General features: G+C 36.4%; 3 protein-coding genes across 3 annotated transcripts in view; 1 reads left to right on the top strand and 2 right to left on the bottom strand.

The window, feature by feature from the left end:
- The window catches only part of LOC107674348 (protein UXT-like), a 5,937-nt gene extending 5,359 nt beyond the window's left edge, over positions 1-578 (bottom strand). The window contains exon 1 of the mRNA XM_016468303.1: positions 252-578. Coding sequence (XP_016323789.1) covers positions 252-334 — 83 coding nt within the window. The 5' untranslated portion in view covers positions 335-578. The remainder of the gene's footprint in view (positions 1-251) is intronic.
- Positions 579-1,468: 890 nt separating this feature from the next.
- LOC107674347 (ER membrane protein complex subunit 3-like) lies at positions 1,469-5,631 on the top strand. The gene is made up of 8 exons (XM_016468302.1): positions 1,469-1,821; positions 2,585-2,642; positions 2,752-2,845; positions 2,941-3,045; positions 4,310-4,391; positions 4,474-4,553; positions 4,815-4,897; positions 5,497-5,631. Exons 1-8 carry the CDS (start codon positions 1,667-1,669, stop codon positions 5,599-5,601), a joined length of 762 nt encoding a protein of 253 aa, XP_016323788.1. The 5' UTR covers positions 1,469-1,666; the 3' UTR covers positions 5,602-5,631.
- A 2,794-nt stretch (positions 5,632-8,425) lies between these two features.
- Positions 8,426-17,683, bottom strand: part of LOC107674283 (ubiquitin carboxyl-terminal hydrolase 11-like) — a 17,987-nt gene continuing 8,729 nt past the window's right edge. The window contains exons 10-21 of the mRNA XM_016468226.1: positions 16,375-16,499; positions 15,772-15,996; positions 15,348-15,431; positions 15,085-15,179; positions 14,663-14,757; positions 13,751-14,215; positions 13,439-13,509; positions 11,907-12,019; positions 11,558-11,707; positions 10,694-10,809; positions 10,492-10,580; positions 8,426-9,150 (exon numbers count right to left, since the gene is read on the bottom strand). Coding sequence (XP_016323712.1) covers positions 8,986-9,150; positions 10,492-10,580; positions 10,694-10,809; positions 11,558-11,707; positions 11,907-12,019; positions 13,439-13,509; positions 13,751-14,215; positions 14,663-14,757; positions 15,085-15,179; positions 15,348-15,431; positions 15,772-15,996; positions 16,375-16,499 — 1,793 coding nt within the window. The 3' untranslated portion in view covers positions 8,426-8,985. The remainder of the gene's footprint in view (positions 9,151-10,491; positions 10,581-10,693; positions 10,810-11,557; positions 11,708-11,906; positions 12,020-13,438; positions 13,510-13,750; positions 14,216-14,662; positions 14,758-15,084; positions 15,180-15,347; positions 15,432-15,771; positions 15,997-16,374; positions 16,500-17,683) is intronic.

Raw genomic sequence — 17,683 nt, 5'->3', positions numbered from 1 at the left:
TCCACTCTATATATATACATATATATATATATATATAGAGAGAGAGAGAGAGAGAGAGAGAGAGATTAACATATACATATACGTTATCATGTAAAATGGGCATTTATGTGGAACTCAATGGTACTTCAAATAATACCATGGTATTACGATAGTACATATTTAAAGAAATCACGGGATTACCATGGTACAAACATGTAGCATTGCTATTGCAGCTGTTTCACCAAAGCTAAAAATCAAGCGATGATACTTACTGTAAGTCTCGTTTCAATACTTCATTGATAAAAGTCTCATACTGCAAGTCTTTTTCATTAATAACGGGCGCCCCAGGAGTCATGATATGAAAAAAGATGGTTGCAGAACGACTATAATACAGCGCTATTTATTTTAATCGTAGTCAATGTTTCTAATATTAACGTGCATCAGAGATCGACAGCCCCTTCGCTGGGCTGGTGCAGCGGTAAAAATCTTGCAGCTGACAAACGAATTTGTTTTAATAGAAAATGCTCGACTGTGTGAAGCTAAACCTTCCTTCAGCCTGTCACGTGGCTCCCTACTTGTTTACAAGATACACACGGAAACGTCTTCGAAACCGGAAATGGCGTCAGGTACTTTTTTTTTTTATATATATATATTTCATATATTAGCCATACTTTTACCTATCGGTTAGTGATAAAAAAATAAGCACATAATAAAACATATGTGAATATGTAAATATGTCATAGTTCAAAGTAGTGATGGGACATGCGACTCATTTCTGCGAATCGGTTCTTTGAAACAGTTCGTCTGTTTTTATAGTCTTTATGGTCTCAAGGAACGCGTTAAAAAGTTTTTTTTACGTTATGACTAGATCCCAGACATCTTCGAATGGTATATTACATGTTTGAAACGTTTGACTAAAGTTATTATGCACACATTACTCACTTATTTAAACTATCTATATTTCGTGTATGTGTGTTACTAAAACGGTCATGTTCAAAAGAGACTCGGTTCAATTATGACTCTTTTTTTTATTGAACTTTCAAAATTACAGAATTCAACAGCAAGTTCTTGACATATTTCTCACGTTTACACATTTTGTAAGTATAAATTGAAACAATTTAAATAAAATAGAAAACATAAGTTAAAAGATAAATAAAAAATGAATGGGCATCACAAACATGTTCAATTCAGCAGAGACCGTTCTTTGGGCTTTTCGATTTCTTTTTTTAATTTGACAAATTCTAAATAAACTTTAAAGGCTGTTTTGAGCAAAATTGAGTTTTTAGACGAATATAACATTTCCCTAATAACAAAAGCAAATCAATAATACATATTTTTCCTTTAGTAAAGTCATATTCATTTGAGTGGCGCACAGACTGATTCGGTCCAATTCGCATTTGAATCATTCAGACTGGTTAGTGAATCGGTTTAACAGTTTCATTAAAAGATCCGACTCAATAGAACGACTCGTTCACGAATCGGACCTCACTACTAGTTCAAAGGTCAAAAAGCAGCTGCCCACATGGCGCATGTTCACGCAGCAATGTGCCGTTACTATAGTATAAAAGTGCAGTAGTTTTACCATACTTTGACTTTTCACTTTGTCGTAATTTGAGCATTATAATAAACTTTTAAAGTGTCAGTGTTTTGAGTACAGATAGTTGTAAAGGATAGTTTTGGTGTAGGAATGGCAGGCCCAGAGCTGCTGCTAGACTCCAGCATTCGCCTGTGGGTTGTTTTGCCCATAGTCTTCATCACATTCTTCGTCGGAGTTTTGCGGCATTACATCACTCAGCTGATTCATAACGACAAGAAAGTGGATCTGCAGCAGGTGTCTGACAGGTGAGATGACTAATTCATGTTATCAAACTCACAATATGTAGAATACTGTAATTCTATTAAAAAAAGATGGCAAAAAATGAATAATGTTAAAAAACATTAATAAAATTCCATTATATTCAATACTTCATTTTAATAAAAATAATAATTAACTTCAAAAAATATATCAGTATTTATCTTTACATAGTTTGTCTTGGCAGAATATTGATGAATTAAATTCCATCTATTAAATTGTTTAATTATATTCAACAAAAAAATTGACTAAAAATGTATAATTGATTTGAATAATAAAAAAAAAGTTGTCAGTATTTATCTTTATAAAGTTGTCATGGCAAAATTAAAATAAGTTTTGATTGCTGAGTGAATTATATTGGCAGTATTGAACATTATTGTTTAGAAATACTGTATGCAAATATGTATTCTGCATATCAGGGAGTCAACGTATAATTAATTATGCAAAATCCTCTGAATTGAAAAGGAGACATTTCCTAAATTCTGCCCAAACCTGATCATCAGATCTTTTAAATTTGTCCCAATTACAATATATGGAAATCTGTCTTATTTCCTGAAAAAGTATTAAATCCTAGGCAAGTTCTTCTTAAGAGTTTAATTACTTGGAACTTAAGGAAAAATTTTAAGGGAATAATATTTTAGAATCTAATTGCAACTGCTGCAGTTTATACTTAATCATTGTGTATGATTGTGTACATTGTGTATTTTGTGAATGCATATACATTTATCCGTATTAATTAGTTTTAAATGACAGCCAGGTGTTGCTGCGCAGCCGCATCCTGAGAGAAAATGGAAAATATCTTCCCAAACAGGTATTAATTACTTCATGAATTACAGTTCCCAGGATATTTGCATGGAATAAACTTATAAAGCTCCATTTACATGTTTGTGTCACTGATCAATGACGCGGTCTCATTTCAGTCATTTGCCATGAGAAAACACTATTTCAACAACCCTGAGACTGGATTCTTCAAGAAGGTCAAAAGAAAGGTGATCCCCAAAAACCCCATGACCGGTAAGAGCTACTTTAACATCCTAAGCATAGAAGAAATTATCTACTATATTATAATTATAAGATCTGCAATAACTATGCCTGAAAACCTGTCCCAGACCCCAGCACGTTGATGGACATGATGAAGGGGAATCTGACCAATGTGCTGCCAATGATTCTGATTGGAGGATGGATCAACTGGGCCTTTTCTGGTTTTGTCACAAGTAAGAGCTTTTGTTAATTGTCAGAATTAATGGAATAGTTCACCCAAAAATGAAAATTCGCTGAAAATGTACTCACCATCAGGTCATCCAAGATGTAGATGAGTTTGTTTCTTGATCGGAACAGATTTGGAGTAATTTAGCATTATATCACTTGCTCACCAATGGATCCTCTGCAGTGAATGGGTGCCGTCAGAATGAGTCCAAACAGCTGATAAAAACATCACAATAATCCATTCCACACCACTCCAGTCCATCAATTATTGTCTTGTGAAGCAAGACAAAGAAACAAATCCATCATTTAGTCGTTTTATCTTTAAACCATTGCTTGTAGTCCATAATCTATAATAACGCTTCCTCCTGTGAAGAAAATCCAAGCTCATTGTAAAAAGTGATATTATGGATAGAGGACATGCATTTTAGCTGGAAGCAACAGTTTAAAGTTAAAAACGTCTTAATAATGAATTTGTTTCTTATAAACACGCAGCTTTTTGCTTCACAAGACATTAATCGATGGACTGGAGTCGTGTGGATTATTGTGATGTTTTTATCAGCTGTTTGCACTCTCATTCTGACGGCACCCATTCACTGCAGAGGTAAGCAAGTGATGCAATGCTAAATTTCTCCAAATCTGTTCTGATGAAGAAACAAACCCATCTACATCTTGTTTGGCCTGAGGGTGAGTAAATATTAAGCAAATTTCCATTTTTTGATGGTGAGCAACTCCCTTAAAATGATAAAAAGGATCTAGTGAGCATGTGTGAATGTAGTCTTATTCCTAAAACAATCATTTGTAAGTGCGATTGAATTCAGGGATGTAGGAAGCATCTGAAATGTGAAGGGAGACATTCTAAACCTTAACAGCCGGCTCATGAATTTTAATTGGGTGATGTAACGTTTGGCCAGTACATTCATAACTCATTTTCTGAAAGGCAGACGTTGGTAGGTGGGCTCTAACCATAGTAGGATTACCGCATATGTGTTTGTTCAGTCCACTGCTGATGCAAGTGGTTGGCGGAAGCTTCTGTTCTCTCTTAAAGCAGCTACAGTTTGCTTTTTCTCAACGTTGCCAAACAAAAATATAATGACTTATAATGATTTCCCAAAAAGCAGACGAGGATGACTAGAAAATGTCTAAAAGCTGTAATGGCTGCTATTTATCTGATTAAATCTCAAGTGAATGTTATCTGAAAAAAGTAAGCTTGTAAGAGTTTAATTGAATTGTTATAAAGGTCCATTTTTTTTGTGCTGCTTGTTTCCCGTTCAGCTAAAGTTCCCTTTCCTCTGACTCTGAGATTCAAGCCCATGTTACAGAGAGGAATTGAGCTGATCTCTCTGGACGCTTCCTGGTACAGTATTGACATTGATGTTTTTTATTTATTACCAGAAGCTGAAAACTGTGAATAAAATCTGAATTTGTTGCTCTTATAGGGTCAGTTCAGCGTCATGGTATTTTCTTAATGTGTTTGGGCTCAGAAGCATGTACACACTCATCCTCGGACAAGACAATGGTTGGTTGTTTTTGTTTCTGATATTTAGACCGTTTTATGACCTCAACCTTATTGTGTTATATTAAATTATTATATTACAATACAGTATATTATTTTAATATAACACAATATCTAATATCATACAGTGAATATATATATCTATATATAAAATGTGTAATTACCTTTATGTATTGTATTAAACATTATATTAACATATTGTATTTTTTTCTGTGAAATTGAGATGACTTGCTCAGCTATTTAAACTAAGGTGTTTATTTTCAGCTGCGGATCAGTCGAGAATTATGCAGGATCAAATGACGGGGGCGGCGATGGCGATGCCTCCTGATCCTAATAAAGCATTTAAGGCGAGTAGAACATAATTTGCACAAATTAAACAGTTTATATGTGATTATCGTTCTCTTTATGTGGTTTCTTTCTTAGCAATATGAAATTATTCTGGGATAAACATGCATGCAACGTCCGTAAAAAAAAAAAAACACGCCAGCAGTTGTTTGTGTTTAACACAAATTTAAAGTAAATTTTTCTTGGGAGTACAGTGCCTACAGCCCCAGTGGACGGATTGATGCATGCAACAGCAGCCCCGATGTGGAAACGTGGTTGCTTTCATTTCATAACCTCATCATCTTAGGATAATTGCGAAACCTTAAACTTTGCCGTTTTGAAGCTCGCATAATTGCAGAACTATTGAAACATTATATTTCTTGGGGAATGCCGATTGTGTCGGGTGCAATAAGTCGATTCGATCCTCGTACACAAATAATTATATACTTCGAGAGAGAGAGATAATGTGCTCATCATTTACTCACCCTCATGCTGTTGTAAACACGTATGCCATTCTTTCTGCTGTGGAACACAAAAGGAGACGTTTAGCAGAATGTTCACACTCTTCTCAGATGTATAAAGCTCTTCAATGCTCTAAATGTATTCATTACCATTGTTTCAGAGCGAGTGGGAATCCTTGGAGATTGTGGAGCACAAATGGGCCCTGGAGAACGTAGAGGAGGAACTCATGCGTCAGGATCTGAACTTCAGAGGACTCTTTAACTAAGAACTACAGTACAAAACAACCCTGTTCTGACGTCTGTCTGATTGCAAATCACTTTTTGATAAGAACCAGTGCTGTTAAGATGGTTCAATTCATAAGCAGATGTGATTTCTTTACAATGTTGATACTCGTTGACTGCAGTGATCTTGATGGGGTTTAGTTTGTTCTGAATGAATGTGAATGTCCTGCAAAGCATCTATGTCTGACATGTTTTTGTGAACTGTGAGTGTTGCACATGAACATTTAATTTGTTGTAAGCATAGATCTAAATTATATTCGTTTTTTTTTTTTTTTGATTAAACGGTCTATATCTGGCAGTTTTTCTCTATTGTGGTTTGTAATTATAACACACAGTCCTTTATTGACAAGCCATTATTTCAGTCAGAGAGATAGTATAACAGCAAACTGAATGTAACTGTGCAAGAGATAATTGTTTAATAAACATTATATGGAACCCTAAGGTGAGGAGGAAATCAGTTTGTGCTTCAGATGAGAGGAATTATGAATCAGAAGAGAGGAAATGAGCTAGAAGCTAGAAGGTGGTTTGTCTAATGTTTGTGAATCACACAGAGGTGACTCAAATGTTTAACACTTACACGACTCTGTTTCAGACTGAAAATACTACATACTCAATATCCAAAACTCAAAAGCTTTTATTTGATAACTTATTTATAATATTTCATTTCTGTACAAAAATGCCCCCACAATGCAAAAGCACAAATATGAAAATTGGTGTTTTATACTGCGAAATGGGCTTTCGAATATTGCAAAAACAATTGTGTAGCATTGACAGAAATAAGCTCAAGCATATTTAATTGCTTTAACATTTCAAATATTCACAGCTGACCATCTGATGGATTTCACTGAAATAATATAATCATGATAGCAGGTCGCACGGTAGCTCTAATAAATATCTGAATTTAATATTAGAAACATGCTGCATTAAAGAAATTATGCTGTATGTGGCTTTCTGAAGCTGTTGATTCCCGCACTAGTGAATCATTTTAGAAATAAATGGTAGAATGAAGCCATTAATTACAGTAAAAATAGTAAAAACAAAAAAAAACTTTTTAAATGGATCATTGCATTCATTAAACCTTGTATAAAGTGGAAGACTGCAGATGAGAAATGAGCTAAATCATTTAAAGGGGTCACAGGATGCTGAAACTTGCTAATTAGCACATTATTAGGAAAGGCGATTTGCAAAGATTCATTAAAAAAACCTTACACACGTCTTCTGTAGATGAAGCTGGATCAGGAATGATTCGCGCGAACATAGACGCATTTATGTAGATCGGGGGCGCATTCTCTTCAAAAACAAACATAATCCACTGCGAGTTCAGCGGCTCAGATGTCTGGAGTAAATGACGACTGCTATGTTCATTATTACATCCAACAACAGAAGACCTCAATCGCTTAGGAGTCATTCTTGTCTACATCTGCTCCGGCGGTGAAACAATGGCGGACTGATGACAGTCACTCAGGGCGGGTCTGAGGTAAGACGCCAGTCCAGTCTGTGCTGAAACGCTACTGTCAATCAAACTATCGTGGGAGGGGCCTGTGTTTGTGATGTCACACAGACAGGCATCTGAGATCGGCTCGATTTGAGAAAGATTTGAGCAGATAAAAAAAAAAACACTGGGTGGATTTTGATAATTTTAACACACCGCCAACACACATTTCAGTTCAAACAACTTGTAAAAGTGCATGTAGCATCATATGACCCCTTTAAGGGACTATTAAAAAAAAGTTTGTAAATCTCACAAATCCAGTCAAGAACATATTGGGCCATTTACAATTTACTGTAATAATACATTTTACTTTTAATTAAATCTGCATAAATTAAGTAAACAAATACTATCATTATGTATAGACATTCTCATACAGAATTTTCTGTATGAATATTCACCTGTGTTATTATTAATTAGATATTTGAACATACTGAATGCATTAAGTGCTCCTCCCACATATAGTGATATGTTTATACATCTCTCAAAGAACAGTGCGATAAACTGTATCCATTATCATCTGAGGAACGCAATAAAGCAGTCACTTAATGGGAAGTGCAAATGAAAAAGCATTTTCTGTAAGATCTTTACGCAGTGGGCCAAACGAATTACAACACTATGAGCAACTGAGAAATGTTAAAATATGCAATCAGTACGAACCGAGGGAATGCACGTCTACACGTCCTTTTATTCAGAGGTAAAACAATGTAAATGGAAGTCAAATGTGTCCAATCTAACCTTGACTTTATAGTCAGCATTTATTCATATCAAAAGATGTGTATTCAATTATATATTCAATCTATAATTAACAAAATAAAATGAAAGCTCCCCCATTCCCAGCATCTGGTCCAAATGATCAAAGATAATACAACATTTATTACAATACAAAAATACTGTACAGAGGTGCCTTAAAAATCATCACGTAAAGAGCTCTATCCAGAAAGCACTTTGCTGAAATATTCTCATAGCTCCAAAGAGTTTGTTATAAATTGCACGCAGCTAGTCAAAAAGAATGGAATATTTAAATCTGGTGCATTTCTTTGCAAGTAGATAAAAAAAAAAAAAGCTGGAAAACAGGCCTCCGTTTGTGTCCCGCAACAGAGTGGCTTTTCCCAGACCTTACGACAGATGAAAAAACCATCAAAAGAATGAAAATAAAAATGAAGCCGCTCTTTACATTTATAATCTCTCACGCCACATTAGCATCTAGCAATTACGAAAATAAATAGTTCACGAGTGAGTGGACAGAAAGCTATTTCTCATTTACCTCCACCTATTTCTCCACCCACCTTTTAACAAGAAGATCTCAGGAATCTGAAGCAGCATTTCTGAACATGTCGTCCCTGATACGAGAAACCCCCATCCCAACCATCCCTGCTAATAGCGCCCATGATGAACGTCGCTGCTTGAAACAATAAGATGGAATAAACAGAAGGCCTGATTCATGATGCTAAACAGTGCAGCTGAAGGTTGTACGTTCAGATCAAACATCACCACTGTGGACAGCAGCTGAGCTAGCTCAGAAAAGCAAGCTTAGAAAAAAATAAAGAACACGTCAGTGATGACCAACTGCAGCGCCAACCTCATTCTCTGAATTCTCATCGTCATTGAAGCGGCTGAATCCGCCGCTACCAGCCTAACCCGTTTCCTTGAGTTCGTCATAAAGAAAAAAAACACATAAATCTGCATTCCCAACCCCATGATGCTCGTGCACCAGCCTGAGAGAGTTGCCCCAGCCTCGCACTTCCTGTCGGTGTCAGAGCAGAGGCGGAGGTTCAAGTTTCTGTTGATTAAGACGATCGACAGTATGCCAGAAAGATGGAAGTGATAAGAGTGAGAAAGAATGAAGTGGAACGTGTAAAAGACAAAAGGACAGAAATCAGTCCGTCTCCATGCTGACACAGGAAGCGGCTCCATCCATGCCATCACGGGTCTGGGATGAGATGTGGTTCTCTGGCTGGGTGGAGGAGGGTATGGGTGGAGGGATGGTGGGATGGCGGATCTTGTCTTGGCGCTGGTAGAACAGGAGGTAGGCGGCACTGGTCTACAAGAATAGAGGGAGAGTGAACGTTTCAGTGACCAGTGACTGTCAAACAGAAAGATGTTTTTTTTAATGTTTTTGAAAGAAGTCTCCTTTGCTCACCGAGGCTGAATTTAAATGGTCAAAAATTACAATTTAAAGTCTTGTTTTCGATTTTAAATACTTTTTAAAATGTACTTTATTCCTGTGATGCAAAGCTGAATTTTCAGCAATATTACTCCAGTCTTCAGTGTCACATGATCCGTCAGAAATCAGTATAATATGCTGATTTGCTGCTCAAGAAACATTTCGAATGTTGAAAACACTTAATAATTTTATGGAAATTTATTTTCATAAAAAAAATTATTTTACTTTTTAGGATCCTCTGATGTATAGAAAGTTCAAAAGAACAGTTTTGTTACATTATAAATGTCTTATCTAGCATTTGTAAAGTATTAAAAAGTCTAAAAAAAAAAACAAAAAAAAAACGTACTGACCCCAAACTTTTGTCATATTGTGCTTATTAAATGGTTTGGTTTGTTTAGATGTAGTTTCGTGAATCACCATTAAGCACTATAAAAGCACTAAATGTGACCCTGGAGCACAAAACCAGTCTTAAGTCGCTTGGGTATATTTTTAGCAATAGCCAAAAAAAACATTGTATGGGTCAAAATGATTGATTTTTCTTTTATGCCAAAAATCATTAGGATATTAAGTAAAGATCATGTTCCATGAAGATATTTTGTAAATTTCCTACTGTAAATATATTAAAACTTAATTTTTGATTAGTAATATGCATTGCTAAGAACTTCATTTGGACAAATTTAAAAGCGATTTTCTCAGTATTTAGATTTTTTTCCACCCTCAGATTCCAGATTTTCAAATAGTTGTATCTCGGCCAAATATTGTCCTATCATAACAAACCATACATCAATGGAAAGCTTATTTATTCATTAGTTAATTTAGAAAAATTGACCCTTATGACTGGTTTTGTGGTCCAAGGTCACAAATAGTAAACTTATGAATTGTATTTTTAATTATATTATTATTAGCCAACTCCCAAATTACGCCTGGATTTGAGATCCAGGCTAATAATTTGGGAGCGGCCACCATGAGTTTATGTAGAATAAAACAACTCCAGTCCACTGATATGACCATTTCTTGTGGACATCATTTTAAACAGATCTGTCTTTCTTGACACGTGTGGCCAAGTCATTTCGGAGGCTGAGAAAGTTATTGTATTTCGAGGAAAAACAAACATTTCATTTTAGAAGAGCGTGCACTGATGAATCATGCACGGCAAGACCAAAAAAATTTTGATTTCATGTTGATAAAGCAAACCACAGAAAGCTGCACTAATCTCACCACTATTTGTTCCTCCCTTGCATAGGTCACCTTGCTGTCGTCAAAGTAATACCACTGACCATTATCCTTGTTCCGGGCATAACTAGTATCTAGAAGGGGACAAAAGAGAAATATTTGTGTAATGTTATTGTCACTAATCAAAATAGCATGCAATTTTTGACATTAGTGCTGTTTAATAAAAGCTAAAAAGACTGATGCATACAGTGACCGTCTCGGAGTCCGCCGTAGTGGTTCGACACAGCGATCAGGTCATATCTACAGGGAGGTTCAGTACTGTTCACTGTCTTCTTTAGGAGGAAACCTGAGAAGTCCAGATCCCTGCAGTCAGAGAATGAGAGCTGCTTTTCACCAGAGCAATAACAACATATGGAAACAAATGTAATAGTTTGAGAATCAACCACTGAAGATAGTTAGTTTGCTATATAAAGGTTGCTAACTAATTTATAGATTGGGAGGATGTGAAGGAACATTTATGACCCTATTTTTCCACTATAATTATGCAGTATGTCACCATTACACAAGAATAAATGAATGAATGAATAACATTTACAATTGTACATTACCAATTAATATATTTATACAAAGGAAGCATTACATTGATAAAAAGTGACAGCAAAAACATCAATAAGGCTACAAAATGTTATATTTCAAATAAATGCTGTTCTTTTAAACCTTTTATTCTTCAAAAAAAATGGAAAAAGTATTTTGTGAAAATAAGTTTACACAAAAATATTATGCAGCACAACTGTTTTCATAATTGATAATAATAATAAGGGTTTCTTTAGCAGCAAATCAGTATATTAGAATGATTTCTGAAGGATCATGTGACACTGAAGACTGGAGTAATGATACTGAAAATTCAGCTTTACCATCACAGGAATAAATTACATTCTAAAATACATTCAAATAGAAAATTATCTTAATATTTCACAACATTATTGTTTTTACTGTACATTTCTCAAATAAATGCAGTCTTGGTGAGCATAATAGACTTCTTTCAAAAACATTTAAAAATCCTACCAACCCCAAATTTTTGAACACTAGTGTATGCATGTCTTCATCTTACCGCAGGGGGAACTCCACGATGGTATCCAGTTTCTCTCGAGAGTATTTTGTGTAGGAGAAACGCTTTAAATGGATGATAAGAACCTCCGGCAAAGACCACAGATCCAATATCTTAGTGGCAAGCTGATGCTTTTTACATGTCGGACAATACCTACAGACCACATAAACAAACACAAAGTTACATGTGCAGAGGAAGCAATCCTGTTCTTTAAATACATCTCTAGAAAACAAATGCTTTTGGCTTTAAATTATGCAACTAAGAACACAAAATGTTCCTCTTTCTTCATGCTCATAAAGGATAGATTGGAATAAAAGGCTAGAATCTGTGATAGAACCAAGTAGTATATTACCAGGGGTTTTCCTCTTCCAGTGTCTCTACCGTGGTAAAGAGCTCTATACATTCCTGCAGCTGCACTGTGGTTTGCTGGTGAGGGACGTCCATGCTCTGATGCTTTATATATTTCTGCATAAACACATTGAAAAAAACATATGTTTGCAACAGAAATGCTGCAGTTTGCATAGCTCGAAACAGCCAAGACTGAAACAAATGGATTTTGATATTTAATGAATTAAAGGATCAAATTAATACTGCATTTAAGCATAATTTGCATATTACAAAGCTTTAAAAAGCACTGTGAGAGCAGACCAGTGGTTCCTGACTGGTGAGGTACAAACTTTGTCTGACTGAGTCACGGACATTCAAGAAAAACAATGATAAATGCTGATTTGAAAAAATGTAACTAATGCATATTTAGGATAGCACAATAAATAGAATATTAACTAGCTTAGGAAGGGAAAAAATGTTTGTTTGTTTATTTATTTTAATGATGTTTACTTTATGTACATAACCTTTGGTGCTGTGCTGGGATGAGAACCACTGTTTTTGATAAATTAAATAAATAAATAAGAGAAAAGCGAGGCAATGCAGTGCTGGTTTAAAACACTTTATATTCAGTAATATTATTTATTTGACTGCACTGACACTTTTGATTGAGAACAAAACTTGAAAAGAACCGAGCTGAATAAATACAATATTGTCTTCTGTAGGACTGCTTTTTAGCTGATTTGAATTTGTTTCATAATTGCTGAATTTTGCAACATTAATACTGTTACTGAACTGAACTAAGTTAATAATTGAACTGGCTTAAGCGAAATAACGACAGTATTCAGCTCTATTTTGTAGAGCTGCTTATAGCTGAACTGAACTCGCTTCAGAAATTGAGCAACTTTACACCGTTATTGAACTGAATCAACATGAACTGACTTTAGTTGAATAATCTTTTTAGAGCAGCTTTACAGCAGAACTTGCATATCACCAATTCTGTTATTTTCCTGTTCATTACTGTGAAGTTGCTTTGAAACAATCTGTATTGTATAAAGCTCTATATAAGTGAAGGTGACCCGACTTATCACTGCATTAGGAGCAATACAAATGAAAGTGAAAGTGAGTCAAGTATGGTGTCCCATACTCAGAATTTGTGCTCTGCATTTAACCCATCCAAGTAAACACACACAGCTGTGAGTAGTGAACACACACACACACCGTGAACACACCCGGAGCAGTGGGCAGCCTTTTTTGCTGAAGCGCCTGGGGAGCAGTTGGGGATTTGGTTCCTTGCTCAAGGGTCTCACCTCAGTCGTGATATTGAGGGTGGAAGAGAGCGCTTGTAGATTCACTCCCCCCAGACTTGAACCCTTGACCTTTGAGTTACAAGTCCGACTCTCTAACCTTTAGGCCACGACTGCCCTCTAAGAGTATAACACTAAACCTCTAATGGAATAGACTGGATTGATCCTTGTATGAGAGATTACATTCATTTCCTAGTAAAAGAACAGACGCAAAGCATTTCTTAAGGATCAAAGCATTCATTAGTAATCCTACCTCGGCTTCATTCTCATTGTAGTACTTCTTCTTCATGTCAGGGTCCCAGTCGATGGCGATATATGGCTGAGCTAAACAGAAACAGTGAGTCACGCCATTAGGAGCAGGAACATTTGCGCTTATGAATGCAACAAGTTAAAAGATACCATGACTATCAAAAGATGTGAATTGAGCAGCCGGAAAGATAAAAGACATGCAATCTCACTTTGTTATGACCCTCGCTTGTCCGCGCATGACCCTGAAGTTGTACAAAAGCATCAGATGTGTAGAGAAGTCTGTAATAAATTGAGTTTCTCATTAGAGTGCACTTACAGCTGAAAGAGAAGCTGCCATCCGCCTCTCCCATCCCTCGCTCCGTGGTACCATTAGAGTTGACCGCCTGCATGGTAAAGAGGGCTTTTTTCCGCCTCTCAGTGTAGTGCCGTCTTCCCGGAAGCCTCTTATTTGCCTGCGCGCAAGATGCAGGCTCCTCTTCTTCCTCATCCTCATCTTCGTCCTCTTCCTCCTTTCCCGAAGGTTCCGCGCCAGCACTTTGGTCCACGTCAGTGGCGTCTTGGGAGTTGGTGTCAGTGCTGCCGCATGCTGATTGGCCCTCCTCCGTACTGCTGCCCCGGTCCGGTTCGCTGCTCGACTCCTCCTCCTCGGCTCTCTCCTCCCCCTCGCTGCTCGGGCTGGCTTCTGATTGGCAGTTGTTCTGCTCTTCGGTCTGACTGCTTTCTTGAGTCTCTTCCTCTTTCTTGGATGGCCCCGCCTCCTCAGAGTCTTCCTCACCTTCATCTGTTCATAAATGAATCATTATTGGTACACTAAATGCTTGGGGTCATTTAACGTTTTTGAAAGAAGTCTCTTATATTATGTCAATTTAAAATAACTATGTTCCATTTTAATATATTTGTTAAAATGTAATTTATTCCTGTGATGCAAAGCTGTCATTACTCCAGTCTTCAGTGTCACATGATCCTTCAGAAAATATTCTAATATGCTGATTTGCTGCTCAAGAAACATTTCTTAAGAAACATTAAAACAGTTGTGCTGCTTAATATTTTTGTGGAAACTGTGACATTTTTATCAAGATTCTTTGATGAATAAAATGTTCAAAAGACCAGCATTTATTTGAAATAGGAATCTTCTGTAACATTGCTTCACAGTCACTTTTAATGGATTTAATGCATCCTTGCAGAATAAAAGTATTAGTTTCTTTTAAAATAAAAAACAAAGTCATACCATCACTAACTCCATTGGTCTGCGCCTTGTACAACTCTTCCTCATCTTCTTCCTCCTCTACTTCTTCTGAAGGGTCTAGTGGACGGACATATCGCCTATGCAGGGACACAATCATGACACAAGACAGACACAGTTTTTGTTTTATCCAGCTGTATTTACTCAGTGCAACTTATAACATCCAAGTGAAAGATTTAACACCAACATACAAAGCAACAAAATGTGATTATTTTAAAGGGGGTTGATTCTTTTCTATACCCACTGCATATATATATATATATTTCATGATTTCTCATGGACAATATTGCCAGGTAATTGGAAATGAATGAACCTGGCTTAATAAACACTGTATATCTGTAATAACACTGTATATGTGTTGGCGTGTATGTACAATTAAAGCTGTTTACTCATTAGTTCTATCTTACACAAATATATCGTCCCGGTCCAATATACAGCTTAAGAATTCATCAGTTTGGTAAATCCTGTAGAAGCGGTGATTGAAAACATCAGCCACAGCCATCTGTGAAGAGCAGACCAATTATGAGCTCAGAACAAAAACTTTAAATGGGTTTGGATTCTTGATGACATGGATACAGGGTCATATCATTAATCAAACCAAGATTATATCCATAAAAAATGTGTCAATACATTTTGCCAGTGTTTCAGTAGTTAAAAGGCTTGTTTGAACCTGGTTGGGAGGGATGCCTGTTGCCTGAGAGAGGGCAGCGCACAAGTCAATCACTCGGCCAGCTTTAGGGACAATCAGACGATACTGCAGAGGGAAGACAGACACATTCATCAGTCATCAGGATGAACAAAACTCACAGTAAAGCAGTGGTTTTACTGAAACCTTACTAAATGCTGTTCAACAGAACTGTCAGACTACTTTGCCTTAAGCAAAACCGGTTCTGATGACATCATCTCACACCACCAGCTGTCTTCCTGTTTACAAACCTGCAGTGCTACATCATTCACATCTGCCAAACTCATAGCATGGGCTCACTCATAATGAACAAGTCTGTCGTGCTGCACATATGCTGCTTTTCCTGCCAAAAATGACTGAGGATTTTGGTATTTTGCTGTTTTTTTTCAGTATATGACATTATACAAACCTGGGTGGGTTTGGCTGTGGGATCCAGTGACACATAGAAGACCTCCATGACCCTCTCCTTACTAACAGGTAAGGGCACGCTCAAATAGCAGAAGGGGTCGAAGGTCACAGAGACCTTGTTGCACTCGGGACACACCAGAGTTGACTTAAACAACCCGTGGAATGTGTCGACGATGACCGAATCGTTCCGCCGCAAATGGTTGTGCCATGCTTCCTCAGCCACTTCCTGTAAGGCATAAATAGAAATTAGATTCTCATAGTAACACTTTGTTTTGTTGTAGAGATATCAATATGGTTACGTTTAGAGGTTGAACAATAGTGGATTTTATAGAGACTAAGCTGGAAAAACTGGTTAATAACAAATTAATTGCCAGATATTTTTTAAAATCTATGTGAATGAAAACTTTCAACCGTATAAAACAGAATGGAATTTATTTATTCATTTACACACTTTGTTTATAAACAAGAGTGAGAACAGCATTCGATAAATGAATTATTAATAAAGTGATATGTGTCACTCATATATCACATGAGGTGCACATTACGGGAGTTATTCTTTGTGTACTATAGTGTGTGTGTGTGTGTGTTTGTGTGTGAAAAGCACCTGGTCAGGTCTGCCATCAGCATCCCTGAGTTCAATATACTCCTTCTTTTTGACCCGGTTTAGGTCTTCATGTAGACCGTCCAACAGGAAAGACAGCAGCTCCTGAGAGTCGTGTTGCTGGTAGCCTCAGAGTCTTCCTCACCTTCATCTGTTCATAAATGAATCATTATTGGTACACTAAATGCTTGGGGTCATTTAACGTTTTTGAAAGAAGTCTCTTATATTATGTCAATTTAAAATAACTATGTTCCATTTTAATATATTTGTTAAAATGTAATTTATTCCTGTGATGCAAAGCTGTCATTACTCCAGTCTTCAGTGTCACATGATCCTTCAGAAAATATTCTAATATGCTGATTTGCTGCTCAAGAAACATTTCTTAAGAAACATTAAAACAGTTGTGCTGCTTAATATTTTTGTGGAAACTGTGACATTTTTATCAAGATTCTTTGATGAATAAAATGTTCAAAAGACCAGCATTTATTTGAAATAGGAATCTTCTGTAACATTGCTTCACAGTCACTTTTAATGGATTTAATGCATCCTTGCAGAATAAAAGTATTAGTTTCTTTTAAAATAAAAAACAAAGTCATACCATCACTAACTCCATTGGTCTGTGCCTTGTACAACTCTTCCTCATCTTCTTCCTCCTCTACTTCTTCTGAAGGGTCTAGTGGACGGACATATCGCCTATGCAGGGACACAATCATGACACATATGAATGGCAACACAACTTTGGCCTTTAAAAACCAGATCACAACAAAATGCACTCAAAAACCAGTGATACTGAAATAAACAAGCACAATAACACCATAAGATCACAGAAGATACAAGAAGCAGTTAGTTACGAGATGCATTTATACAAAGAAACTTATAATTGAATGCATCTACTGGCAGTAAAATATGTACAAAAATATTTTTATGGACAACAATCAATACGACGCAGTTTAAAAAAAAAAAAAACATAATAAAGGAAAAATACAAATTTGATTCCAGGACTAATGACATATCTGGTAACATTTTTATAATCGTATTAATATTATTGTTTTTGTTTTATTGTAGAAATAATGTCTATCATGGTCACTGTATGTGTTTTCCTTCTATAACAAAAACACATAATAAATGTACAGCATATTGAAAACTAAACGATCCCCCGATATTTAATCAAAACTAGCTTGTGACCGAACGAACATGACCGGCTAGACTTACGCCAGTCTTTTCAGGAGGAGCTGGTAAAGATCTTCCCTTGTGCACTGGGCGCGTGGCACAGACATCAGCAGCGGGTGACCGAACAGGGAGGTGCCGTAAC

Source organism: Sinocyclocheilus anshuiensis, unplaced genomic scaffold (assembly GCF_001515605.1).
Source record: "Sinocyclocheilus anshuiensis isolate Anshui unplaced genomic scaffold, SAMN03320099.WGS_v1.1 scaffold188, whole genome shotgun sequence".
Lineage (NCBI taxonomy): Eukaryota > Metazoa > Chordata > Actinopteri > Cypriniformes > Cyprinidae > Sinocyclocheilus > Sinocyclocheilus anshuiensis.
The sequence above is the reverse complement of the archived record's forward strand: the minus strand, read 5'-3'. Positions and strand labels throughout refer to the sequence as shown.

What these genes read in the sequence shown, in the direction of transcription:
- LOC107674347 (XM_016468302.1), top strand. Translation starts at nt 1,667, where the DNA reads ATGGCAGGCCCAGAGCTGCTGCTAGACTCCAGCATTCGCCTGTGGGTT. An exon ending in CCCCAAAAACCCCATGACCG is followed by an intron (nt 2,846 to 2,940) that starts GTAAGAGCTACT and finishes AACCTGTCCCAG; the next exon opens with ACCCCAGCACGTTGATGGAC. An exon ending in ATCTCTCTGGACGCTTCCTG is followed by an intron (nt 4,392 to 4,473) that starts GTACAGTATTGA and finishes TTGCTCTTATAG; the next exon opens with GGTCAGTTCAGCGTCATGGT.